This window comes from Anser brachyrhynchus (genome assembly GCF_964034855.1).
Source record: "Anser brachyrhynchus genome assembly, chromosome: Z".
Classification (NCBI taxonomy): domain Eukaryota; kingdom Metazoa; phylum Chordata; class Aves; order Anseriformes; family Anatidae; genus Anser; species Anser brachyrhynchus.
Genome location: NC_137697.1, coordinates 15,714,613 through 15,741,368, shown reverse-complemented (window position 1 = coordinate 15,741,368; position 26,756 = coordinate 15,714,613). Strand labels below are relative to the sequence as shown.

At 37.9% G+C, this 26,756-nt stretch overlaps 1 protein-coding gene across 1 annotated transcript in view; it reads right to left on the bottom strand.

The window, feature by feature from the left end:
- RAB3C (RAB3C, member RAS oncogene family) overlaps window positions 1-26,756 on the bottom strand; it is a 143,054-nt gene that overhangs the window by 58,039 nt on the left and 58,259 nt on the right. Inside the window, exon 3 of the mRNA XM_080573442.1 lies at window positions 16,201-16,319. Within this exon, the coding sequence (XP_080429568.1) occupies window positions 16,201-16,319 (119 nt within the window). The remainder of the gene's footprint in view (window positions 1-16,200; window positions 16,320-26,756) is intronic.

The following is a 26,756-nucleotide window of genomic DNA, read 5'->3' as shown; positions in this document are numbered from 1 at the left end:
AGGAAGATGTCAATAGGCCAGAATGTGTGGAAGATAGCTGAGCCACAGAGTAGTGAGAAATAGTTTTGAAGAGCTGCAATGGAGACTATGGAGAGAAATCAGTATGAGGGGATGTATGAATTAAATAAAGATAAATAACAGCAACAACAGATACAGGCAGGATTCCAGCAGCAGTTCCCCAGCGGTTTTAGTGTGTGAGACCTCCTGCTCCATCCCACTTGCAGCCTAAGAACTGGAGCCCAGGCTGTGGGGGATGACCCTTGCTGCCGCACTCCCCAGCACTCACTCAGCTCCCTCAAACTGCTGGCCTTTTATGGCTCCACAGGTCCCTGATACCTCCCGCAGCCCTGTGCCCCTCAGAAAGAGCTGCTGCCCATCACCTACTACAGAAATTGACATGAGGAAAGCTCTGAGGGACATCTGATCACCTTCCCGTCCTTCTCTGCTGGAAACATATCTACTTTCACTAGAACTATCACTCTTAACAAACAACTTTGCTTTTCCTCGGCTGACTTTCATTTGGAAGACCTATTTCTTTTATCAGTTCCCTCATTTAAAAGCCTCCTTTCTGTCCATTTAGGCTTTTGCCATTCTGTCCAAAAAGGAGACTGAGCCTCATATCATTTGCTATGTCTGCATGCACTCCCTCTTTGCTGTGCCGGACAGTGCTTTCAGCCTCTTTGAGATCTGCAATATTGTCACCCCTTTACACAGTTCCCTTCTGCTTCCTGGGACATTTCCTGACGTACTCTGCTGTTGGAATATCTCTTGTTAACACAATCAATTCTGAGTGAGTTTTCCCAGTGTGACCTTACTGGGAAAGAAAAAAAATACTTAAGTATAGAACTGGAATTAAAACAAATTAAGGTTTTGATCAAGGCTAGCAGCTATCATATACCTGCTAAAGAACCTGCAACATACCCCAGATTTCTGGAAAGTATGAGCCCTGGAAGTTCTATCTTATGGGATGGTAAAAATGAAGACATCTAAATAACTATTCAGATTTAAAAAAAAAATAATAATAATAATTTACACTTGAGGAAAAGATTAACTTTTGCTTTCATAGTAACACAGTACATCTAGAAGACCGTTTTACTGTGGTAGAGAGTAAAGAAAGCACTTTGGAAGCCTCCAGTAAACCCAGACTTCCCCTCTAGCTGTAGTACCTGTGCATTTATTTATATATCTAAGCTTTAACTGCAGTAACTAACTCAGTGAAGAGTCTCCATGGAGACTGAAAAGTCATTTGAAACACCCATGACTTTTCCTGTATATAAATCTCTCTTAACTGATACTGTATGAATTTTCAGCTAGGGGCAACATCTGCTGATCATTCTTGGTTACTTCTATATTTTCAGTAATCTGTTCACATATTGACAACAAAACTTTGTGAAGGTTATAAAAAATGAAAAAGGACTTGTATTTAAGACCAGCTACCAGTATTGATTTTCTATGAGGGAACTGTCTTTAAGTCTGCTTAGAAATATAACTTCAACTGCTGTGTAAACCATTGAGCATTTGTGGTTTAAAAATTCATAAAAATGTAGATTACAAAGGCTGTACTAAATAAAAAGAGAGTCTATGACAGCTAATTTAAATTTGCACATCTAAAAATATAATACAAGAGAGATGTTTGTTATTTCTCTCAACTTTTCCACAGCTCACACCCATGCAATTTTAATCTATGCTTTTTTTTTTTTTTTTTTTAATTGCAGGTGCAGTGTTTTTTTTGTGGGTGACTTGTCACTAGGTCTTAATGATGTGTTTGCTGATTCTCACCCAGGAGCCAAAAGTGAAAGGACTGATATTAAATATTGCATCAAAAGAGGGTTTGCATCCCTATCCTTTCTGTCTGGTTCATATTTTGTTCTCTGCTTTTCTCCCAGAGGCTGTAACACTCGGTTGTATTATCTCATTGTTTTTAATAAGGGAGCTGCAATATGCAGGCTTCTCTCACGTTCGCACTAGAGACTGCTAGAGTCCTGTCTTTTCTTTAGACTTGTTTTGAAATATAATTTATTTATTTTGTTTTGTTTTTTCTTTATTTTTGCTTCCTTTAGTACAATTTGCCTCTGTTAATGTCTAGCAAAGCACAAATTTCAGTTCAATTAGTATGGATTTCCAACAGAGTTTTGCCCTCCAGGAACAAGAGGAAAAACAATCACCTCACATGGCAGATGCTGGCTGTGTTGTGTAGGGTACATCTGAAAGGCACAGTTTAAAACGTAGATATGGAAAAACTGGGGATGTCACTTAGACTTGTCTTTGTCAAACTGGGCCTGAAAACAGAAAGTGTTGGTTTTTCAGTTTGTTTGTTTTTTTTTTAATTGACGTAACACCTTTTCACTTGCTGTGACCAAAGCACTGTGAGTATATATTTATAGTGCATGCGACAGGAGGTAATTCAAGATAAAATACATTGATTTATTCTTCCCCTTGGAGTATGTTGCTCTTACAATGTGAACTCATGGCAGAGGATGGCTGCTACAAGTGGAGGGAGTGGAGAGTTCATGAAAAGCCTCCCTGCTGTGAACACTAGGCAGCTACAGCTCTTCTCTTGATTTTATGTGTGAAGTAAGTTTTAGTCCCAATGGTGGAAAAAAAAAAAAAGAAAAAAAAAAGAGGGGAGGATGGAGTGAGGTCCCTACTGTTCCTGGTAGTTAGAGCTGACCAGATATGCACCTGCCTCTCTTCATTTTCCTCAATGTTTCCAGGAGTCGTGCACAGGCCTTCTGATTCCCTCCCCACAAATCCTCTGAAACCATAGTTCACCCTCTCTCGTTGAGGCAGCAATGTATAGATGAGACATCTATCGTTTGATCACTGAGCTGCTGCCTAACCCCTTCAGCTCACAGCTTACAGGGAACTTCCCGAAATCACTGAGGCTGTGTGTGCTGGGTTTTGTCACCCTATCCACATGGAGAACTCCAATTATTTTGCAGGAGCAGTTTGCATTCAAAGTCTATACTGCATGAACTAAGCACCGCATGGTGATACCTAAGGTCAGCTGGAGCAAATTAACAAAGTATTGGGAGCAGTGTTACTCCAGAGTCTTGCTGGAGTGGCTCAGCTGTCTTGAATCTTTCTGTGGAACACTGCATTATACAGCAAATGCAGCTGCAATGCACTCAAACATTGAGACGGTCCTCAGTTCTTTGTCAGCCAGAACAGAGTAAGAATTACAGCAGGACACTGTCTCTCCTCTGGTCCCTCTGGGGAGTTTTATAAGCATCTTGTGACCTCCAAGGCTCACTGTTTCCACTGCCAGTTCTGCATGAGTATCACATGATGCCTGGAGAAATTAGATATTGTAGAAGTATGTTTTTCTCTAAAGGCTACCTAATAAACACATGAAACCTTGACTCAAATAGAAGACAGGCTTTTCTGTCCTAGTTATCCTATAGAAAGAGAAGTGCTATAATGCCTTTCACATTTTGAGAAGGAGTGAGCACTTGATCATTACAGAATGCCTGTAATTCAGGTTAAGAAGATACTTTCCCTTCATTTTCCGTATTTTTAACTTTATCTTTTAACTTTATCTTCATAAACCTAGAAATTCGGAAAGGTTAATTTGTCTTTAACATGCATATGATAAAAATAGTTTTTTTCTAATGGAAATTCATCCCTGAGGCTCTAGCTTTGGATTTTTTTATATTTTTTTTTTTGCAACAGAGTTAGGTTTTGATGCTTTTACAAGTCTGCTAGATTCGTACCAGGCATAACCTATCCAGAATATATCTGTGTATTTAGAAGGTGCAACATACAGTTCTTCAGGTATCCTGTAATTTGCTCTGGCTGCCAGCTGGAATCTATCACTATAATAGCTTTAAGACCTGTTTTAAGTCACTGTTCATGACTTCCTTGAAGCTGAAATTTCCAGAAATCATATTTCATTTGTTCATGCCTTGATGTTCTTTGCATGGATTTGGCAGTGGCTCAAACAAGAAATAGGACTGACAAAACTACACTACTTTTTTTTTTTTTTTTTAATGAAAGCATTCATTATTAAGCATACACTATGTATGTCTTGGTTTAATGGCCAGAGTCTTGCAATATTCTGATTACAGACACTCCAAAGGTTTCTTCAGTTGCAGGATAGACCTAAATAGCATGAGGTTATGCTTCAAAAATAACTACTACTACTGGATTACATTGCTATGTTACTTTGCAGTTTGAGTCTAGATATAAGAACATTGATGTCACTTGTCCTGCTTGATTGGTGGGCTGAATTCCAATAAACCTTGTTGTTCTCTCCCACATACAGCCTGTATCTCACATAGCTATCATCCTTTTAAAATTACCAATACTTGACAATTTAAACAAGCAGTGTTGAAGTCAGACAGAGAGGAGCTAGCAGAAGAAAGAAAGTGACCTGAGGGGTAGCAGAGGTGAAAGAGGTAATAAGTGAGAGGGTACTCTATCAAACATCTGTCAAAATACCCACAAAGCTACACAGTGCTTTGCTGCTTACTTGTATTTTGTTGGTTTTGTTGGCTTTTGAAACAACCTCCAGGCTGCATAAGCAAAACTGCAGCCTTTGGTACTATTGACACTATCCCAATTCAAAGAAGATAGCTGCAGATCTGAAGTCCCCAACAGGAAAGGCTTCTTCAGTGAATCTCAATGTTTGAGTTTGGTGCAGGGGCCACAATATCTGTCCAAAGCTACAAATAACTAGACTAGAATATGGAGGAAAGTAAATTTTATGTCACTTGAGCTGAGAGTGGCAACAGTTTAGGGAAATTACTGAGCTGCTGATAAAACTCATAGTTGTTGGCTGACAGCAAAGCTTTCATTTGGGAATGCTGAGCGACAGGGTGACTTTGTCAACATGCATGGTTACAGGGAGATAAAAAGAGTGTATTAGTTACTGTTCAGCCAATAAAAACTGTCATTGCCACAAGGCTTTGTGACATTTATTGCTGACAATGAGAAGTTTGTGAGTGGATGATGACATGCCAGATTTTATTTTATTTGCTACTGGCTGTGACTGTCTGTAAAATAAAGAGAAAGACCAGAGTGAATATTGGAATCAGTATTTCATATACTTCCCATGGCATATGGTTGTATTACCATGCTTAAGTTTGTTTATCTTCTTAATAAACTCCAGCAGATCAACATTGGCTTCTCAGAGGCATTTTCCACTCTTTTTGGAAAATAGAAGTGTATCATCTTGTCCAGGAAAAAAATAGACAAAACAGCATATTTCATTAAGAGTATCATAGAACAGTTTAATTAATGAATATTAGTTAAGCACGGCAGCATTTAGATGTTAATCTGATCTTCTGGTTTGTTTTCATCTACCCCAGTGCAACTCCCTGTGACCATACATGAAGAAAAGCAGGATCAGGAGCAGAATGGAAGACACCTCCTTTATGTAACAGTTCTCTGACTAGCTGAGTATCTATATTGCCTCATCAGCCATGCAATGAAACTCCATTGTGAAATTTCTGGTCCAACAAAGCAAGTTTATTTTCAGAGTGTCACATCTGCCCTATTATTATTAATTATTGATGTTCAGTTCAGTTACCAGCTGAGAGATAGCAGGCTACAAAATAGGTATGTTCTGCTGCTTGCTGTGTGTTCATAAATAACAATGGGCAGACACTCATAAACTAGAGGATAATTCTGCCACATGTGCTCCCGGGAATTAAAATTGAAGTATTAGGACAGTTAAGGCAGACCTATCTTATTGCCAGATGTGGATAGTAGCCAGGCACAGTTTGTCATGTTTTCTCAAAAAAAAATATTTTGGTGTTTCAAATCAGAACTTCCATGTTTTCCTCAGTGAGGAAAAATGGCCTATGGAAGGAGCAATGTAGATGTCCATAGTACTGCCCAGATCTGGTAAGAGATGAAATTCATCCCCCGAACTGCAGCCCATATCTGTACGAGTGAGGGCTGCCAAAGAGGTGCAGCCATGGTGGTGATATATCTGCCAGTCTGCAGCTGATGCTAACAGACAGGCTGCAGTACATGATGCTCCCATCTAGCCTGCTGGCCTTGCAGCGAGTATTGTCCAGTTATGGCCAATGGTGGTCCTAATCAACTACCATGTGAGCCAAAACTGAAAAAAATTAACAGGCAAATATGTAAGCCACTCACTAAGCCAGGTAGGTCCAGTGGAAGTGACTTCATCTTGCTGGTGAATTCCTGAAGCATAATACTGATATTAGCTGCTCTGGAGAGCTCTAATCAGCCACCAGCAAACAAGCAGGATCTGGGTGAATGATTGCTATCATGTCTTTGTGACTATGCTGCCCCATCTCAGATTTGAGGGGAAAAAAAAGAGACTTTGAACAGCCTGAGAGAATTCTGTCAAGATTATATTTGTTTCCTTTTCTTATTAGACTCTCCATTGTCAGCATTAATACATCTTGATGCAGCTCAGCAGAGCTGAGCAAACACCCTGATATTCGGTAGCAGCATGGTATCTAAGAAGAGGATCGCACATCTATAGTGAAGAAGGTTCAGGTGGGTATAGAACCTTCTGCAGAAGTGCTTTGTCCCACAGCAAAATGAATGAAAGGAGTGGCCTGTAGGACGAAGAAGCAAGTATGGATAAGGTCAGTCCCACAGCGTGTTTTCTCTATGACTGAAGAACAGAAAAACAGAAAAAGAAAAATATCATGAAAAGTTAACAGCTGTCTTTTCTGATTAGCTGCTACAATGCAAGAATAATTTTTTTGACAGTAAACGTACTGAAAACATTATATGATGAGGTTTGAACTTTTAAATCAAAGGTTTACTGTTTTCAAGACAAAAACAGTTGGATAAGGATTTGCATAAATTTCCATGTGTAATATGCATATTTAGATTCAGGGTTTAGCAGAAAGAAAATGATAAAAAAAATTATCTTCATCAAAGCAATGTTGTCCATCTACTGTGCTGCTTAAACCTAACATCAGATATGTTATCAGGAAGAGCCTTAAAAGAACAGGCATATGTTTTTTTTCATCACTTAGAGCTGTTTACCGTGCAAACCTAAAGCCATGCATTTGGCAATACCAGTGACAATAAAGCATTATACTTTACTTTCTTGCACACCCAAAGCTTCAAGCAACAAATAAATATTTTAGACACTGAATGCTTTTTGTTGGTCCATCATGAGTGTTATGGATGATATGCTGAAAATTATAGAAAACTGTAATTAAAAATGGAAAACAAGTGATTTACAACATTTTCCTTTCTTCAAAGTTTCCATTTATTTTAGGAAGAATCAGTTGCAGTATATGCTGCTCCTCAAATCTCTAGGGATATGCTGCATGCTTTACTTTGAAATGTGGTGTTATTCTTTTTTTTGAATGTACAGGAAGAAACACTGTGGCAGTATTTGGAGTATGTCTGCCAAACTGGAAAGTACGTAGGTGGTTTAAGCTGGCACCAGTTTAGCATTTGTGATCCAAATTATGTTTCATGACAAACTTTTAAGGGAAAAATAAGATATCATCTCACAGAACTAAGTTTTCTATATGCAATGTGCAACATCAGGAATTCAGTACCAAATGATTCATGAAAAACTGATGAGCAAACTGACATGGAATACAGAATATTGTTTAACTATTTTAAAGCACATTTTTTCCACCAAGTATTACTCTTTTTATAAATGTCTTGATATGATTTTCAGTGATTTGCTGTTCTTGTTGTTTTAGAAGCACATCTAATTTGTCATTGGACTTAATTCTTCTTACTGAAATAAAAGTGAAAAGTAAAAGTAAAATAAAGTGAGTGTTCAGTTTATGAAGATCAAAGAATTTTAGTTTAATGTTCTGCGTAACAAAGTTGTAGTGTGCTTATGTGGCAAGGTTTTGGTAGCAGGGGGGGCCATTGGAGTAGCTTCTGTGACAAGAATCCAGAAGCTGCCCCATGTTAGATAAAGGGCCCTGCTGCTCGCCAGAGCTGGGCCAATAAGAGATGGTGTTTGCGCCTCCGTGAGAGCATATTTAAGAAAGGGGAAAAAAAAAAAAAAACTGCTGGGGAGCAGCAGCTAGGAGAGAGAGAGGAGTGAGAAGCAGCCCTGCAGCCCCCAGGTGAGTGCAGCAGGAGGGCAGGAGGTGCTCCAGGCAGGCAGCAGCAGTTCCCCTGCGGCCTGTGGAGAGGCCCCTGGTGGAGCAGGCTGTCCCCCTGCAGCCCACGGGTCCCACACGGAGCAGATCTCCACGCTGCAGCCCGTGGAGGAGCCCCCGGTGGAGCAGGTGGATGTGGCCTGGAGGAGGCTGCGGCCCATGGAGAGCCCCCGCAGGAGCAGGCCCCGGGCCGGAGCTGCAGCCCGTGGAGAGGAGCCCACGCAGGAGCAGGGGGTCTGGGGGGAGCTGCCGCCCGTGGGGGACCCGTGCTGGAGCAGTTTGCTCCTGGGGGATGGACCCCGTGGTACGGAGCCGTGTGGGAGCAGGTCTTGAAGAGCTGCTGCCTGTGGGCAGCCCCCGCAGGCTCAGTTCGGGAAGGACGGCATCCCGTGGGAGGGACCCCAAATGGAGCAGGGGCAGGGAGTGACCGTGAGGGAGCGTCAGAGATGAATCGCTAAGGAATTACAGCCCCCAATCCCCATTCCTTTGCACTGCTTGGGGGAAGGAGGTAGAAGAGGGAAAGGTGTTTTTGGTGTGCTTCTACTTTTCTCACAGCTCTAGCTTGTTAGTAATAGGTAATAAATTTCATTTTTTTTCCGTATGCTGAGTCTGTTTTGCCTGTGATGGTAATTAGTGAGTGATCTCCCTTATCTCAACCCTTGTCCTTATCTCAACCCTTGAGCAGGGGCACAGAGTGACCGTGAGGGAGCAGCGGAGAGACGAAGTGTCAGGGACTGACCGCAGCCCCCATTCTCTATTCCCTGCGCTGCTCAGGGGGAGGAGGTGGAAGTGGGTGGATGGGGGGAAGGTGTTTTTGGTTTCTTTACTTTGTTTCTCACTTCTCTAACTTGTTAGTAATAAGCAATAAGTCTTACTATCTCCGTACTCTGAGTCTGTTTTGCCTGTTATGATAACTGTTAAGCGATCTCCCCATCCTTATCTCAAACCTTGAGTCCTGATTTTCTCCCCTTCACCCTTTGAGTACTGGGAGTGAGAGAGCGGTCATGGTGGAACTCAGCTGCCCACCCAAGTAAAACCACAACAGAAGTCCATTTCCAAGAGTAAACATTAAAAGGGAAAAGTGGAAATTTCATTTCTTTGTTTCTTATGTTTAAGTCTGTAAAGAATATGAGTCCCCTTAGTGCTCAGAGGGAAGACAAATGAAAAAATACACCAAACTGTGATTCATCCTTAAATTTCACCCTTTTCACACAATACATTTATGCAATATTAGCGTTTCATTCGTTTTAAATAGGAGAGTGACATGAAACTATCCACCAATGCACAGTTTCATGCATCTGCTTGGCTAAAAACTCTACATCAAATAACTAGAGAATTTGCTTAAATCACTTTGTCCAGCCCCAAACTAATATATCTAATACCAGAGTCTTCTATCAGAATACTTCTCCAGCTGTCTCTAACCTGCACTGCTGTGTGGAGGTTGCTGTCGGCTGCATGGCAGTCTCTCTGTGTGTGGATCACTGGTGGACACGATGCAGCTTGAGTCTAGACAGAGCCCCATGGGACAGAGATCCCAAGGACATGCAGGAGGAATGGCACACACGGCTTGCATCAGCGCTCTTTGCAGCAGGACTGCACAAATTGTGCTGCATGTCGGGTCATGTTTTGTCAAAGAGGGATGGAGGTTACATTTGCCCAGAAGCGCTTTCCAGATTTGTTCCCTGATAGACAGCAAATAATGGATTTTTTTTCTGAAATGATAGAACTAAGTTCAATATTGAGAGGTAAAAGAAAAATAGCCTGTCTGTAGATCAAGCATGTGTTGAGCATGAATATTAGACTGAAAGTTGAGAGGTGGCAGCAAAAATACTGAACCTTTTAGAACATATGCTCTTTAGAAGTGGATGTAGCAGTGCTGACATTAACTTAATGGGCTAATTTGCTTTGAGGAATTTTTACATTCACCCATTAACATGCTAATGTATTTTCCAATTTTATTTCTTTCTCTGAATGACAATTCAAAAATGCCATCATGTCTCTTACTAGAAGAGAAACATGTAACAGAAAACAGAAAAAAATAATTTCTAGCACACTGTAGCTATACCTGCTAACTTGTATTTTACTCAGAGTGCTAAAAGGAAACAAAAAGCAAATATTTTGAAGAAACTGTACATTTTGTTTTCCACAGTGCTGTCCAGAATGACAATTATTATTGGCATTTCAGTAAATTCAGCTGTCTAATGCCATAGTGGAGTGAATGTTCGTATTTTTTAAAGCCTTAACTCTGAAGATTATCTTGTATGAGTAGTAGCACAGTCACTCTTTAAAGCTCTGCTTTCAAACTACTTCAAATTTTACTTTGAAGATTTTAATTCAAGCCATGCATACTATAGGGAAAAAAAAAAAAAGAGACAAGAAAAAAAAAAAAACAATACCAGTTTCTGATAATGGCTTAGCTCCTAATATTGCACAGATCTTCTCTGGTCTTACTTGATGACTACTGTTTCATTTCTATTATCTTTCCCCAGAACCAATTCCCAATAACTATCTCCCATGTATTATGGGCACAGATGAGTGACACATTAATAGAATTTATTCTGTTGGCTCTAATCTGAAATTCACTAAATTTTCACATTGTTCCACTAAATTCTGCAACAGTTTCATATGAAAATGCACAAGTAAACACAATATAACAAAATTATTAAATCAGAAATTGTCTGCTGTGTGCTAAGCCTCTGTCTCCTTCATATAATAGGCAGAATATATACCTCCTGACAGCTGATTCCTTCCTGAAGGTGATGAGCTTGAATTAACAGAAGGATGGAGAGCTGTTTAAATCACACAGGAGAAAAAAAAGCAAGAGAAAAAGAGAAAAGAGAAGCATCTTCAATGGAAGACTCTCTGAACTTCTTAAGATATGTAATAGTACTCCTTTCCAAAGGGGACATTGAAAATTATCTGTCCAAAGTCCTTAAGTTCGTTCAACTTTGTGTGTCTCCTGAGGAGACATTTTGGGATCTGATATTCCAGCAATGCAGTATTCTCAAATTTTGAATGCCTGCACAAAGAAGCCCTCCACAGCATCCTTTCAGCAGTTACCATACTGTGATACATATTGCCAGACAAACTCTTCGAGCTGGGACAACTTTTTCAGGTTCAGAGGACTGACTTAAAGTGTGTGTACACCATTATATGTAGTGTCCCTGTCTAGCCTTTGGATTGTGCAAAGTTTCAAGTCATCCAGCTGGATTTCAACCTAGAACATAAAGCTTCAGGCTTTTATATCATGGCTTACATTCCTGCTGTTTCTAACCTAGAAATATTTGAAAATATTCTGGGTATAAATAAATCTCCAAACCCAAATCACTCAGTAAAACGATAGAAAGGTTGCACATATAAAAACAGTTTTAACTTCCAACTCAGGAACACTTATTTTCCTGGCACTTCTATGGAACTCAACATAATGGTTTGAAAGCATTTCTACCATAAGGAGCCACTGCCATAAGGCTAACAACTTATGTGGAGAGAACCACTAAGAGGAAAGGTGTCATTAAAGCCCCTAGTGAAATGTAATAATGAAAAAGGCTAAAAATGTAAATGCTACAGATGACAAAATAAAAGAGGAATGAATGCAAGCACTGTGACATTATAACTGAACTCCTAAAACAAATATGCATTGAAGTGGCATGGAGACACTCGTAACATTTACTGATTTCCTATTCAGATTTAAAAAGAAGTTTATTTAAGAAAATCAGATTTCATTAGATTAGTTCCTTGAAATATGTGGGTGTTATCTAAAGAATTCATCTAGATGGCATGTTTTGGTTCTTGCCTGTTTCTAATGTGGGCTCTTTAGACCTCAGCCGAGCAGAAAAACGATGCCCTTCAAGTGGTTCCTATTTACAGGAAAAAAGTTATGTTCCCAAAATCTGTGAATAATTTTGCAGATTCTGCAATGCAAGAAAGCACATCCAAGTACACAACTTGCACTTGCAGCATTAGCTGCACTTCTGGAGGAAAAGACCTCCTGCAAAAGGCAGCTTCAAAATCTGGGCGGAGCTCCATAGGAGGTCTGCTGAGTCAAAGCATGTTTGCTTTGCTGTTTCTACTAGCAGCCAGATTTTCAGCACGCACTGTCTCTCACTGAATAAAAACAGAATATGTTGGTCCTTGGGAACTTCTGAAAATCTGTATCTACATGAGGAGAGTATTGTTCAGTGCTGTGACTACTGCCACTGTCATTTTCTTTGGAGGGAACACATGCAGAGACTGACTTGGCACTGCTTCCTGGACAGCAGTACTGGCTTGTTCAGGCTGGTCATGTACACAGGTTGTTCACCTAACCTGCTACAAGTGATAGATGCTCCATGAGACAAACTAACTTCCCCTGCCTTAGTTAAACAAGTATTCTTAATAATGATCCTTCCTGTCTGAAGAAGGCAAACTGTCTTTCCCCATTTTGTCTAGACCTATAATATTTTTTTGGAATGTCAATATTATAAATAATACATTCCATCTCTTCTCCACCATGGAAAAAGGTTATGCAGGGACTGAGTCTTGATGTATGAACCTCTCCAAATATTTCACAAAGAAAAATTAAGTATCAAAAATTCCTGTTAGCTGCAGAATTCAAATACAAATTGCTTCTGAAATCTAGAGCAAGAAAGTATTTTGCCTCTTTATTTTTTTTCCTTTCATTCTAGTTCTCTCTAAAAGTTGAAAATATATAATTAAAATAATGTCAGTTCAGAGAACAATACCAGCAAAATGCACCACAGAGATAAAAGTAGGTGACTGATTCTTCTTCAGGAGAGGTAGCTAGAAGACAAGCAATACTCTCTAAAATTAATATAGAGAAATAAATTAGTCACTGAAATGGATTAATTCTGGTTAGAGATCTCTCAATAGAGGAGTGGAAAAGGGTTGTAATCGTTAAATAGGGGCATAGCTAGTGGGGTGTTGCATGAATTTTCTTGGAGAAATACTCTTCTAATAGCAATATTTTTTAATCTCAAAAGAAAAAATCTACTTAGGTTACAGCTTTTGTTTTTACTGCCATCTGTAATCTTTAAGGTTTTTGATTTTACTTAGTGAAGGTGAGATATGAATGTTTCCTGAAGTATCTGCAGTATGGTTGAAAATTATTGGACTTTCAAGTCTTTTGGCCAAGACAAAACACTTTCTCAGTCTCACACGCTGGTAGAAAAATGTTTGCCTGCCGAACTGTTGCATATATTGGTGTTAATAGGTTTCAATAAAAATACAGACATTGATTTATTTTCTATGTAAAATGTTAATGGTCTAATTAGATATATTATTTCTCACAGCTAAACAAATTCATGCTGACCTAAGCATGGGATATTTGGAAATATGACAATCCATCTGTTGTTACAAAACAGAGATGTCAGCCATATTTCAGATTGAACAAATTTTTTTTCAATATGAGTGCAAAAGCTTGAACAAACTGATTTTAAGGAATCATGAACTCCTTTATCCAGATCTAAAAGGCACATGGAAATTCGTTGTCCTAAATGTAATGTCATTTCTAGATGAAGCCTTAGAGCTAATGGATTTTGAGCTTGGATTTGGCCCATTGTGCACATATGTGAAATGGTATCACTGCCATGGAGGCACGTTTATCACAGCGAAAAGCATTTTAAACCCCAGAGAGGGTTTAAAGCTCCCTCTCTGTCCCTGTATCTTTCACAAATGCAGACAAATGTGCACAGTCACGTTTGGTCCCCTGCAGCATTGGTAACTGTGAGTTTTCTTTAACTTTTCTCCCATTGAGAAGCAAGCTGTAGTTCTGTGGTTGATATCAAAACTGGAGTATGGGTTAATAAAATCAATTATCAACTGTGAGATGGGAGGAATAAAACAGAGAGGAAGAACAGCAGGGCAGCAACTGGGTTCATGAAATTAAAAATGAAAATAAAAGCAAATCTATGTCTCATCCTGACAAGTGAGGCACTATGCCTGTCTGTCATCCCTTTCATCATGCAGATGACTCCTCAGTAGCTCTAGGCATATAATCATGCAATCCCCTGTCCACCAGATTTCCACAGCAGCTGCCAACTGTTTGTAAAGCTTCTAGTTAAAAATTATGGAAAATCATATTTCACAAACCTAAAAGCTCCATAACTTTTAAATATTTTCTTGTTTCATTTTACAGTGAGTTTTGATTTAATTCGTATGAAGCCTAGTTATTTTTCACCAGGAAAGAAGGAATGGCAGTGGCAATAGATTTATGAGGCTGGAAAACAAACAGGTGGGGAAATTAATAATAAGTACTCATATTTACAGTTGCTATAAGGAAACCTTTGTATCAGAGGAAGCTAGATAATACATGGCATACCATCTGGTTTGCCTAGAGATGAGGCAATGAGATTTGCAGATTACAGCTGGTCACCAACAGCCATTATCACACAGATAAACCAGTGCTTGAATGGAATTGGCCTGTTGACAAAGGATAGCAGAACCAAACCAAGAAAAAGCTTCAGCTGGCAGGCCCAGGAAGCAGTGGTGCTGGCTGGCACACCTGCAGGGTCAGAGGTTGAGGGTGGGTTCCTTTGTTCCTTGGTTTTGCTAAACTTCCACAGCAGCACCTACAAATTACAGCTGCCTACTATTAGGTAGGAGAATCTGTTTCATGCTGTTGAGCAGAGCAGTACTTGCAAATGTGTAACATCAAGCCCTCAGCATGATACCTTCAGCTTGTACAAAAGGGACAGAATACCCCCTTCGCATAACAAGTTACAGTGAACAAACCTGTCTTCCACTTTGAGTACCATGCAGAGTCTCCTTTCAGAGAAATTCATTTATCCAAAAGCTAGTCATCTGGTCTATACTAGTTATATAAGTTCATCGATTCTTTAGTAAACAGAAAGAGATGGACCCTTCATAAAAGCAATTCAGTGTAGAGTTGTACTGACAGCAATGAGAAGGTAGGACACAGTCTGGAGTTGTCCATTTCCATTGGATGAATGACTACATCTGTGGTGTTCAGACTAGATGTGTTAGGCAACACAAGATTTTATTTCTTGTAAAGCAGAATCAAGCTAAGGTTCTCAGTTCTTATTTTCTGAGTGCTGAATGGCCAGATTCAGCATACCCAGATGAAGAAAATATACAGGTGTAGAGAGAGATGATGCTCCATGGGCTCAGTGGTACTTTCTCCCACAGTAATAAGTAGAAGAGTGTGAAAGAAAGAACGTTTTTTATCGGAGAGTTGTGGCTAGGCAACAATTCCCAGTAGAAACAGGCATCATAACATCATTGCCTTTTAATTCAAATGTAAAATGTGTTTCTGACCTTGCCAATCCTGAAAAAAGAGTATACAATAAAGCGCATCTTAAAATAACAAAAAGAGCCAAAGAAATATACTGAACAATCATGCAAACTCTGAACAAAATACTCTCTCAAACATGATTCTCCCATGGTAACAATGTGCAAGAGAGCACACAGAACACATGTGACAAATGCTATTCATATCACCCAGAGCACTGCTAGGAGGCTCTCAGATATGAAAATAACTCTTAAAGGATAAGATGAGACAGCTGAGAGTAGCTCTAGTTTTCCTTTTGGGTCAGCTTTACTTTAAAAAAGCCTTAAATTGTTTGGATCCTGGTTGATCCATACCTGATTAAAATGACATGCTGTTATGGAGACATCTTGCCATTCACAAAATATATGGTAATGCAGGTACCATCTATTTTAGATTCTATAACTCTGATGAAGTTTTCTCATAATTTTTACATTTAAGCTACATGAATGAAAATGTAATGTCTAACCAGCTAAGGTTAACAACAACATTAAAAAATTAAATCAAATGACAACCCCACGCACAGAATCCCATTTCTTTCCGTGAACTATGGAAACGTTTTCTGGTATTTTAGCAATTACTCTCTATGTTAGCATGTTGCTGTTTTTACTGTTATAAATAACCTACATTAACTGACATCACAGAAAACACAATGGTTGCTAAGAATCAGATCCACCACATTTAAAGTAGTCACTGTCTTTCCACAAGAACAAAAATCCTACCTTTGGGTATCGGAATGCTTGGACACTGTATCTGGAAATAACTATTCAAAAATAATTTACACTATCACAACAGGCAAGCGATATCAAACATTCTCTGTGATAGTTAATATGAGATCCAAGTTTTACTTACCAATCCTGCACAGCATTGAAGGATTCTTCATTCGTGATGTCATACATTAAAATGAAGCCCATTGCACCCCGGTAGTAAGCTGTGGTAATTGTTCTGTATCTCTCCTGACCTGCTGTGTCCTAAAACAGTAATAGAGAAACTTTTTACATACTGCAGATAAATTGAAATATGTGTTTGTTTTTTTTTTTTAAAAAAAGGAAGAAAACTCCAACAATGGCCATTGTACAACTCTGCAATCCCCCTCATAAAGCTAATCAACAGGGAGAAAACTGAGGATAACAGGAAAAAGGAGAATTATGCTTTGGATCAAAATAGGAGGAATATGTCCATTCTGCAACGAGGTGAGAAGCAGAAAGGTATGGCAGTGTGTCAGGTACTATAACAGATGTCTTTCATTGCTTCATGTCATGCAACAACCCGAATTTTGGGTGAGAACCTCGTCTCCTGCTTCTGCCTTGGACATTTCCATAAAGTCTCATGTTCTGGACCAAAAACTGTGATAAATCAGCGTCCTTAAGATCTTCACCATAAGACTACTATGATTTCTGAAGTCCGGGAATGTCCTGGCTAAAAAGGCAATGTCTACTTGCTCTGTTTTTGTGATTTTAAGCCATTGATGCTCGTGCCAACTTTAGCACAAATATGGATTTGTGCTGACAAAATAAAAGCTGACATACTGTTCTTTTAAAATAAGCATAATAGCTGACCAAAAAAAAAAAAAAAAAAAGGTCTGCTAGCAGTCCCTTGCCGCAAACCAGTTTTCTCCCTCATTCTCTGTATCTCATCTTCCTGTCTGTAAAGTCATGAATTTAAGTTTTCCATTTTCCTACTCCTTGCTTTTTTTACTTCCATTAGCAACCATCTGGGCAGGGACTACCTGTTACTACTACATTTAGATGCAACATCTATCATAGCTACCCATGTCTGTACTAAGATTATGAGACACCATCAATAACCAAATTACAAGTATCCCGTTGCAACATGCTTATTTATCATTTTTAACCATAAACATTAAAAGCTTTAGATGAAACATACATAACATTTCAGTGTAATCCTGTAACTCTAATAGATCAACTGAACATCTTTAGTTTTAATGGACTTTGAATCATAATTTCATTATTTCAGATTTGTTGAGTAGATAAGAACTAGTTTAACATACAATAAGAACAAATTTATTTAATTTGTCTTCCTACTGAGAGAGAAAATCAACCTGTGGTAGACAATGTTTTATTTGGATTGTTTTCTGAAATGGTTTTTGTGTTAGTAGTACTCTTATGAAGAAGAGAAAAATAGATTGAAATGGCATTCTTTACATTTTGTTCATCCTTAAACTAATAAAGGAACAAAGTAGATTCTACATACATCAGAAACCACTTACAAAACAAGAAATATTCTTGATTTTTTTTTCTATTTGGTTTCAGTTACTGAGACCAAACAAAGTTTTACCTAAAATATATGGATTCAGTTCATTCTGGATTACTGTTGCTACTGCCTTGATGTAGCTTCAGTGCTCCAAGACTGAAAGTTTTACAGAAGTTAAACCCTAATAAGTCTCATGAGAGGTTAGACTCTGCCGTTTTGTCTGTGAAAGGCCAGACAACCCTAAACTTTTCCTGTTTATACTCTGAGCTGGCCAAGCCTTTTTCACCTGTGGTCTGGAGGCTGGATAGCTGCATTAACAGAACTGCTTCCAGTTTTTCTGATGGTATTACTGAATATTAAGGTATTAAGACTCTTGCACTAAGCCTGTGTGTATTCTAATACTTGGAGATCATTTCTTTCTCAGTAGGTTATACTCTGTAAATAAAAGAAAGTACCATTGAAATGTCGAGTAAAATCATTATTAAAAGAAGAAATATCACTTTTCATTACCTAAAACCTTGTCTTTGTATTTCTTTTATGGAGTAAGTTTTACTCTCACATGTTTTGCCTGCTTCATTTATTTGATTTGATACTAGGGAAAAGAGCTGGGAGAGACAGAAGGAAAACACAGCCTGTAGCAAGCACACAGCTTTACTGTACAGAACAGATACGATTTACAAACAAGTTTTGGCAGTGTCTATCTGCTTGTTTGTCAGTCAGAGGCATGTGTGGTTGGAAATATGACTGTATGACAAGCTGAAGCTCACCATTACTGAAGTAAATCTTATTTTGCTGTGGGTGATTTCCACTGAAGCCTGTCTGCAGATAAGGGTGAACAGCTCCAGCTGTTGAGCCATAAGCCAGTGAGGCTTCCTATCCCAAGATACATACCACTTTCTGTAGAGTCTTAAGGAGATTTTGTATAGACGTAGGTGTTCTTGATTACAGAGAGTAAAAATGAGTGTAAAGGAAGACAAATCAAGATGAAAATTTCTTAAATAATTTTGCACAGAAGGAAACAAATCTGCAGATGGGAATATAAGCATGGACTGACTTTGGGAGAGGAAATGCTGGACCTAGGCATTTCGTTAAACTTGGTCAAGGAAGGAACTAGGTATTTGGGGTTATTCTTAACGCAGGTACCTAATATGTGCCTGTAGCTAATACTTTTATAAATAAAAAAGTTTTCTTATGTGGTATTTCAGCATACAGTATAGAAAGATGACCATGAATAGGGTAGAGATTATTAGGTTCACATGTTGAACAGTCCTGTTGGCAATATGAAAAATTCACTTTCTATAAAGAATATAATTGTGACTGGCTGAATGTACAAATTATGTGCTGGAACGTTTATGATTGTGTAAGAAATGAAATGAATATTAGCAATCAATTTTATCAAAAGGTTTGTGTCTCACACATTCATAAGCATGTTTGTATTCTGACTAGAATATATTCTCAAACACCCTAAAGAAGGCTCCTTTTATAGTACTGCTAAGGAACAAAAATATCATGTCTGAAAAAATATCATGTCTGAAAAACTAGCATACTGGAAACATCAAATACTTAAATATATTTTATTACAACAATTTAATGTATTTGAAACAAATAATGTAATGATATAAATGGCTTTTCTGTCTGTTAGCTTTCATTCTTACGGAAGAACTGAGCAGAAAATAATTTTCATATTTCATTGTATTTATATCTGTAACTCACTGAGATACTGGTATGTAGTTGAAGAAAACCTTTTCCAATTCAGGTGTGGGTACTGACTGCTGCTATTTTACCTTAGTTTTTTGTTTTGTTTTGCTTTTGTTTGATTGATTATTTTTTTTCCCAAGACCATGGAATTTATTCAATGACCATCTTTTTACATTTATATTCTGAAATATAATGTCTGCATTTTGCATTTGTATTTATTTCCAAGCAAACTAAATAAAATAAGCCTGAGGAAGAATAAAAATTGACCTATTACTAAATGACATTTTAACCAAAGCAGTTCATTTCCATCTTTGATGGGCAGAAAATAAGACACATAAATCATCTTGGGGGCCTGTTAATTCATGTAAATAATGTCTGATAAGGACAGGTCTGATAAGGTTCATTAAAGTAGTAGAGTAGACAAGCAGAAGGGAATGAATGACAGTGAGGGAATGACAATGATTTATGAAAAGTTCTATGCATGGGAGACAAGAAGAGTTATTTTACAAATCTTAAAACAAAATAAAAGGTGTCTCAACAGCTGCAAGGAATATTTTCAAATAATAATAAAAAAAATATAGTAAAATAAAAAAATTGCATTCATAAATTGTTTTTAATGAAGTTCCTGCAATTCCATTAGCTTCTAGTTAGGTGACAAACCAAAGGTCTGGTTAGTAACACAATCTTAGTTTGTTTTTTTTTTTAAAAAGGTATCAGATCTTAGACATTAAATCACTGAAAGATGAGGCTTAGTGGAAATAGCACTTCAGAAATTATCCAATTTCTGAGCACGGCATACAGCATGCTAACAAATAGCACGTGGCTCTGAGTATTTGGAACACCTGCACAGTTTGGCCTTGTGTGCTCTGATATCTCTGGTATGGGTTGGGTTTTTTATTGGTAGTGATTTGTTTGTGTTTATGTTATTCTTTTATTAATTTCCACTTATAATTGAAGTAGGGTATTTACAAACATTTTTATGCTCCAGATCCTGACATGTGCTCTCTTCCCCATGTCTCTTCCAGTTCTCCCTTCCCATTTATCAGAGGGGGAACACTCTCCTTGGCCTTTCTTTCCTGACCAATGTACCTATAGAATCCCTTGTGGAGCTACATAATTCCAGATTACCTTGGCCATTCACTCAAGTTAAACTTAAAACTGTGAAGCTGACAATATAATAAAAGCTTAAAGGGAAGATACATCAGTTATTTTTACAGTAAACACATGAACAAGGCTTTTGTCATGTGCTTCTCCCTTGAAACTACCCTTGAACAACTGGGAAATTTCCTACAGATTCTAGTGCCATGCCATAGAAAGCTTTAGTGTATAGGGAATTCACCAGTTGCTGACAGCACTGCTCCCAGAAGAATGGAGAGTTATACAATAACAGCCATCTGAGCAACTAGAAACACTTAGTAACAGTGATCTAGCTGGCACTAAAAGAACCAGTATTGCACATGAAGTTAAGCATTTATGGGGTCAAGAAAGTCTCAAAATAGAAAACAAAAAATCCATAGTTCTGATAACGATCTTGAAAAATAATAACCATTTAGGCTTGCAGTGCTTAGTTAGCTGAGTTAACTTGGCAGAAGTAAATCTCCCTCACTGTCAAGACCTACTAAGGCTGACTTCACCCAGACTTGGCCATGGTAGCACATATACTTTGATTATGCCAATGATTGTGAGCAATGCATTTAAATCTGGCCCTTTCTGAATTAATTTGCTGAGTGTGTGCACTCCCTCTCTCCCTTGCCTAGCACTGTGGCACTGAACAATACTTTATGTAAATAACTTCCATGTGGAGTTAATCATTAGTAATGCAGACAGTTTTGAAGGTGAAAGCAAACAGCATGTGGCAGCAAGAACTTTTAATGAGTCTGTCATTACAGAATTCAGTCTGCAAAACACAAACTGATTTTGTAGCATACCCGAGTGACTCTGTGCCTCTGCATTTCAGTCATGTATGCTAAACATACAAATATCATTTTAGATACATCTCACCACATTTTAAGTTTTACTCATATCACAATGCAGCTTGTGCCAGAAAACTAGCAGCAGTGGAAGAGGATTTCTTGGATGGCATCTATATCTCTGCTGCATGTCCACAACATTTGTAGAGTGGCAAACAGAAAGATAAAATTAGAAATATGAATTGGGTGAATTCTCATTTTACAGGTCAACATTTTCTGTGAACTAACACAAAATTGGCACAGCAACCAAGAACTGCAGCTCCTTTATAAATTTCTTGTTTCTTTCCTGCCCTTGCTTCCTAAAGGTATATTTACAAACTCCGTCAAAGAGAATCTATGTTTCTCTGATTTCTTCTATTGATAAATAAAAAGACTTGATGCAATAAGTGAATGAAAATACCCAGACAGAGCAAATGTGGGTCTATAGCCGAAGCAACTGAGAAGGGCGTGAAGAAAAATGAAAGAGAGGAAAGTTGCTGGAGGAAGAGGAGCAGACTATCTTGGGAGCATCATTTCTCAACAAACAGATCTTCCAACAGGAATTGTTAGGCATGCAGAAACACACACATACAAACGTTTACAACAAGGAATGGAAAACAGTTCAAAGCAGTTTCTTTAGCTAAGGTATGCACAGAAGATACACCACTATGTATTGCCAATTCAGCCTTTGATTATGTACCTATCTCCTTTCAGTAGCTCTTTCCAGACTTCTAATGGTTTAGATTTCCCTGGAATTATGTTCTTTTATATGTATGTATGTATGTACTGTATGTGTACTGTATGTATGTATGTATACTATATGCATACTGTATGTATATGTGCATGTGTTTGTATATTTATAAATATATATATATATATATATGTATTGAAAGCAAACATTTGTAACTTAAAAAGCCATCTACTCAGTCTGCCAGTACACATCTGCTAGAGCTGTATGTTAGTCCCTATAACTCACACCGAAATCACAGTTGGCAGTTCATTCATATGGGAGGGATGCAGGAGCATGGCAGGGCCAGCTGGAAATAGCTGGGGCCAGAGCTGAGAGCAGAGGCATTATTCCAAATGGGCCAACAAAATGGGTCTAGGAGGGTTGTCCTGGCAGGCAGGAGGTAGGGCAGAGATTATCCTAGAGGAATAGTTTGGCTCCCAGACTGTCCAAGCCAGGGTTGTAAAAGTACTTTACTGCCCGATTTGCTTTCTCTCACAACATCCACGCAGCTGGTGACTGTTGCAGAAGTTTATTTCCTTTTAAATTTCCTATTTTTCTTCTTTCCTTTTCTTTCTTGTCTATCCTTCTTTATTTTTAAGACTTGCATAAAACTTTTCATTCTCGGCAGTTCAACTACCACTCCTTCCTAAAGCACAATGCTTAGGAAGTTCCTGGCATTACTGCCTCTTTTCTAGCTCAGTGTAGCTTGACCTCAGCTGCCATTTGTTCTGGAGTTAAGTTTTGAGCCCCTCTGCCATTTTCATAGCATGTCTCCCTCTTTCCCTGCCATGAACTGCAGCTTTCTCCTTGTCCTGTCTTCACTTTGTGGCCTGTCATGTTCTGGGGGAAGTGGTGATCATTTCTTCTGGTCCTTCTTCCCCATCTTTAAACACACTTTATAAAAAAATCTGTCAGATCAGTGGGTCCTGGCTTCTCTTCAAGAGTAAAACAGATTAATTTGATTTAAGTATCATTTTATATTTTAACCACATATTTTAACCATGTTTCATGTTGGGGCTTAAGAAGTATTTTTCTTTCCGGAAAGACTTAGGTTTAACTTTCAGGATATATTTTTCTTCTATTAGTTCCATATTAATGGAACCAAACTTTAAGGTCAGCTCTAAATACGTATGGTGGAAATCAAGAATTTATAAAATGTTATAATTCACACCACGTAATAATGAAGGCATGTTTTCTGAGGAAAATTAAAAGGCTAATTACATCAGAATCCAGCCTTTTTCTGATGAAAAATCAGTTGAACAGCTTCATATTTGTATTGTTATTTTAATTACTTGTATATCAGACTGTACAAATTTCCTAATATTTTTCAGAGAAAAAAAAAATAAATAATAAGACAACAGAGAGCCATGCTGAAAAAAAATATGACATACAAGAAAACCAGCACAGTTTTGATAAGGATCTTTCTTCGACAGGCAGCTGGAAAATCATGTGATATTCCTAATGTTGTCATATTTGGTCTTTAGAGCTCCTGCTCCCAGAGTCCTGTGACTGTACAAGAACAATTTTTGTTTGTTTGTTTGTTTGTTTATTTAATCTTTGTATTTAGAGACAAGATGTGGCCCTGTGCATAATGAAGTAACTAGAGGCTTTTAATATGGACTGGAATTATTGTATTAAGAATAAGTTTTACTAAAACCAAAATCATTTAGGAATGCTGACACCTGACACTGAATTCTATCAAAGCTTGAAAGGCTCAACACAACTTGCTTTTCAGTGAAAGGAACACACAAAATCTGTTATATCTACAATAATATTTCAAGGAACAGTAATCTGAGAAGCCTGACACTCAAACACTCTACCTACAGTCTTCAGACTCAGCAGTAAGTCTCCTTAGCCTCCAGGAGTGTACTTGCTTCCTCTGAAAGTGGTCATCATACAACGGGGTAAGGTTGCAGCAACCCAGTCCCAATGATGTGAGACTTATTCATATTAGTAACATATGAAGCAGAGCTATTTCATGCATAGATGGAGAAACTAAATAGTCCTTGTCTCATTCTGCTTTAGTAACTTCTATTTGGTATTTGTAACTTGACAGTGTTTCAAAACTGGCTTTTCAACACACAAAGCTTAAAAATAATCTAAAAATAGGTGTGTTCCTGTCTTATGACAAATATGTTGTTCATTGTTTTTTGTTTGTTTCTTTGTTTTACAGCTCTGTTAAAACTTTTACAATTTTGCCTGATCTCCCACCATTTTTGAAAGGCATTCACCTTTCATTTAGCAGTGAAGAAAAAACAAACAAACAAACAAAAAATACTGGGCTAAAATATACATTCAGAGAATTGGAGCCAAGCTGGCTGTTATCACACAAGCATAGAGCAATGTCCAGGTATACTGGAATTCCGCTGTACCTTCTGCTGCTTCCCATTTCTATACTTCAATTATATACTTATAAATCTTTCGTGTTAACTACTTCTCTCTAGAACCTATTTGTAAAATAGGAGTAATAAGCTTTCACCTTACTCTCTTGTCATCTGTCCTATTCTGCATCTTGAAGACAGCTATCTCTATTAATATTCATTACTGATATTTAATTAACTTGCCCTTATTATTCAGGATGAGGTGGGCTCTATGGATAAAGTTTAACCAGCCATTTTGATAATAGCTCTATGTTAGTAGCTCATTGCACTGCACAAATTTGCATAATACTGTCATCATGTTACAATATTATGCAAATCCTAGTCCACTGGTTAGTTAACAGTACCTCTTAGCTACTGAGAGCTATGAACATAATTCTTTCCTCATGACAACACCAGGCTTAGCACATTTTTGTTCTGGAGGTTTTTTTTAGGAGCATAGTTTTATAACTCTCTAAGATAAAAGTTTGAATTAGTGGTACAAAGGACATTCTTAAGCCATAAACCAAGCACACTTGCCAAAAATTTTCTCTTCACCTCTGCTTTTCCCTGTGATAAACCCTTGTATTCAAATCTGCAGTGTTCCCTCATTTGGAACAAATTATTGGAAACTTGCCATTAAATATTAATAACATTTCAAACTTTCCCAAGAGTAAAGGAATGTGTTTCTGTGCAGAATATTAAGTTCACAAAAGACATTGAAATGGTCAGCAAAATTACTCATGTTTTTTACATAAAAATGCTTTAAATCTCGCTTACCTATAAAAAGGGAAAGAGGCATTCTGCAACACAGAACAAGTCACATTCTACCCATTTTAAGCAAGAAATGAAAAGTGCAATATTTCTGGAAGAGTACAGCAATGGCTTAAACTCAGTCCCATTCAGAACTTTCATGAAGACAGGTATAAGCCACAACTTAGTGCTTTAAAAAAATGCAGAATAAAAATACTGAACTACAATGTGGCTTGTACTAAGCAGTCTTCTTTCTGCCTTGCCAAAATAATATTGCTTTAGAGCTGTCTGGAAGATTCCTAATGCAGTGAACTCTGTAGGTAACTTCTCTATCACCTCTTTCTATAGCAGTGGCAGTATACTGAGACATAAAAAGACCACCAGTGACTTCCAGAGAATACTTGTCTTCTGGGCAGACATCAAAGACACCTGAGGAAATTCTTGTAGCTTTTGGTATATCAATTGTTAGGCAGATATTTTAAAGATTTTAAAGATTTTAAAGCTTAGATTAAAAAAGAGCTATGTTTGCAGGACAGTCTTCATCAAACTCTCCTTTTGTCCACTCATTTTTAATTCCTTTGACCTCCAATGGTCTGTCGTTACCAAACATTCCCTTAATATGTGACTGTGCATTAGATATTTGAATTTGCCATCAACTTAGTTTTTTATTCTTTTTCCTTTTCCCCTTCCCTTCTCCCTTCCCCTTCCTCTTTTCCCTCCCCTTCCCCTTCCCCAATTTGGCTCCAAAACTTTTAGAATTTGAATGACTTCTCTAGTTGTTTCAAAGCTGATCTTTAATTATCAACTTTTACAGGCTCTGGAAAAAATTTGCCTGGCTTTAAATTATCATAGTTTACTTGTGGAAATATTAAAAGGACACATCCTCCTTATCAGAAAGATACCTCTGTCACCAATATGCTGCTACTACTATCTATCCCTAGCTAGGACTTGTCTATTCATTTTGGGAATCTTTAAATTGTATTGAAGTCTCCAAGAAAAAAAATAATCTCATCAAAGCAAGATGTAATTCTTAGATAAGCCAGAAGCACTACTAAAATCTCTTCACCAAGGAAAAAGAAATAAAGGCTAAAGATGCCAAATAGAAACAACATAATCTAGTACATGATTGGGTATGGCAGTGGGATTTTTATTGTAAGTGTTTTTTGTTGTTGTTGTTTGTTTATTTGGTTCAGTTTGGGTTTTGTTCGTTTCACTGATTGGTTTGGTTGTTGGTTTTTGTTTTTGTTTTTTGTTTTTTGAAAATACACTATTTATGCTAAATGCCTCTGTGTTCTCTTGCTTGTCACTAAGCCATTGATACCCCTGCAGTAAAGCTGTTGACATCAAAAGGTTATACACAGAACACTGTCCTAATGTCTTGGTATTTGATGAAAGAAATGTAATTCAAGAGACCATAGGTGACTCTAAAAAGGAAATACTTATTTATCCTGAAAACATCTCAGCATCTCAGCAGCTGGCATAGTTTGACACATACCAGCCAACCACAACCTTTATGTTGTTCCAGTTTAAGATTGTAAATTATTAAAGAGAGGTGTAAAAATGAAGGTAAAAATATCAGGTGTGATTGATCTATGAATCTCACATTATTTCAAGTACATTATCCGTGCATTCTCTTCACTGGGAGATCTGACATTAAGTGGCATAATTAAACTAGATTTAAACTAAATTGCTTTACAGTTTGGCCTC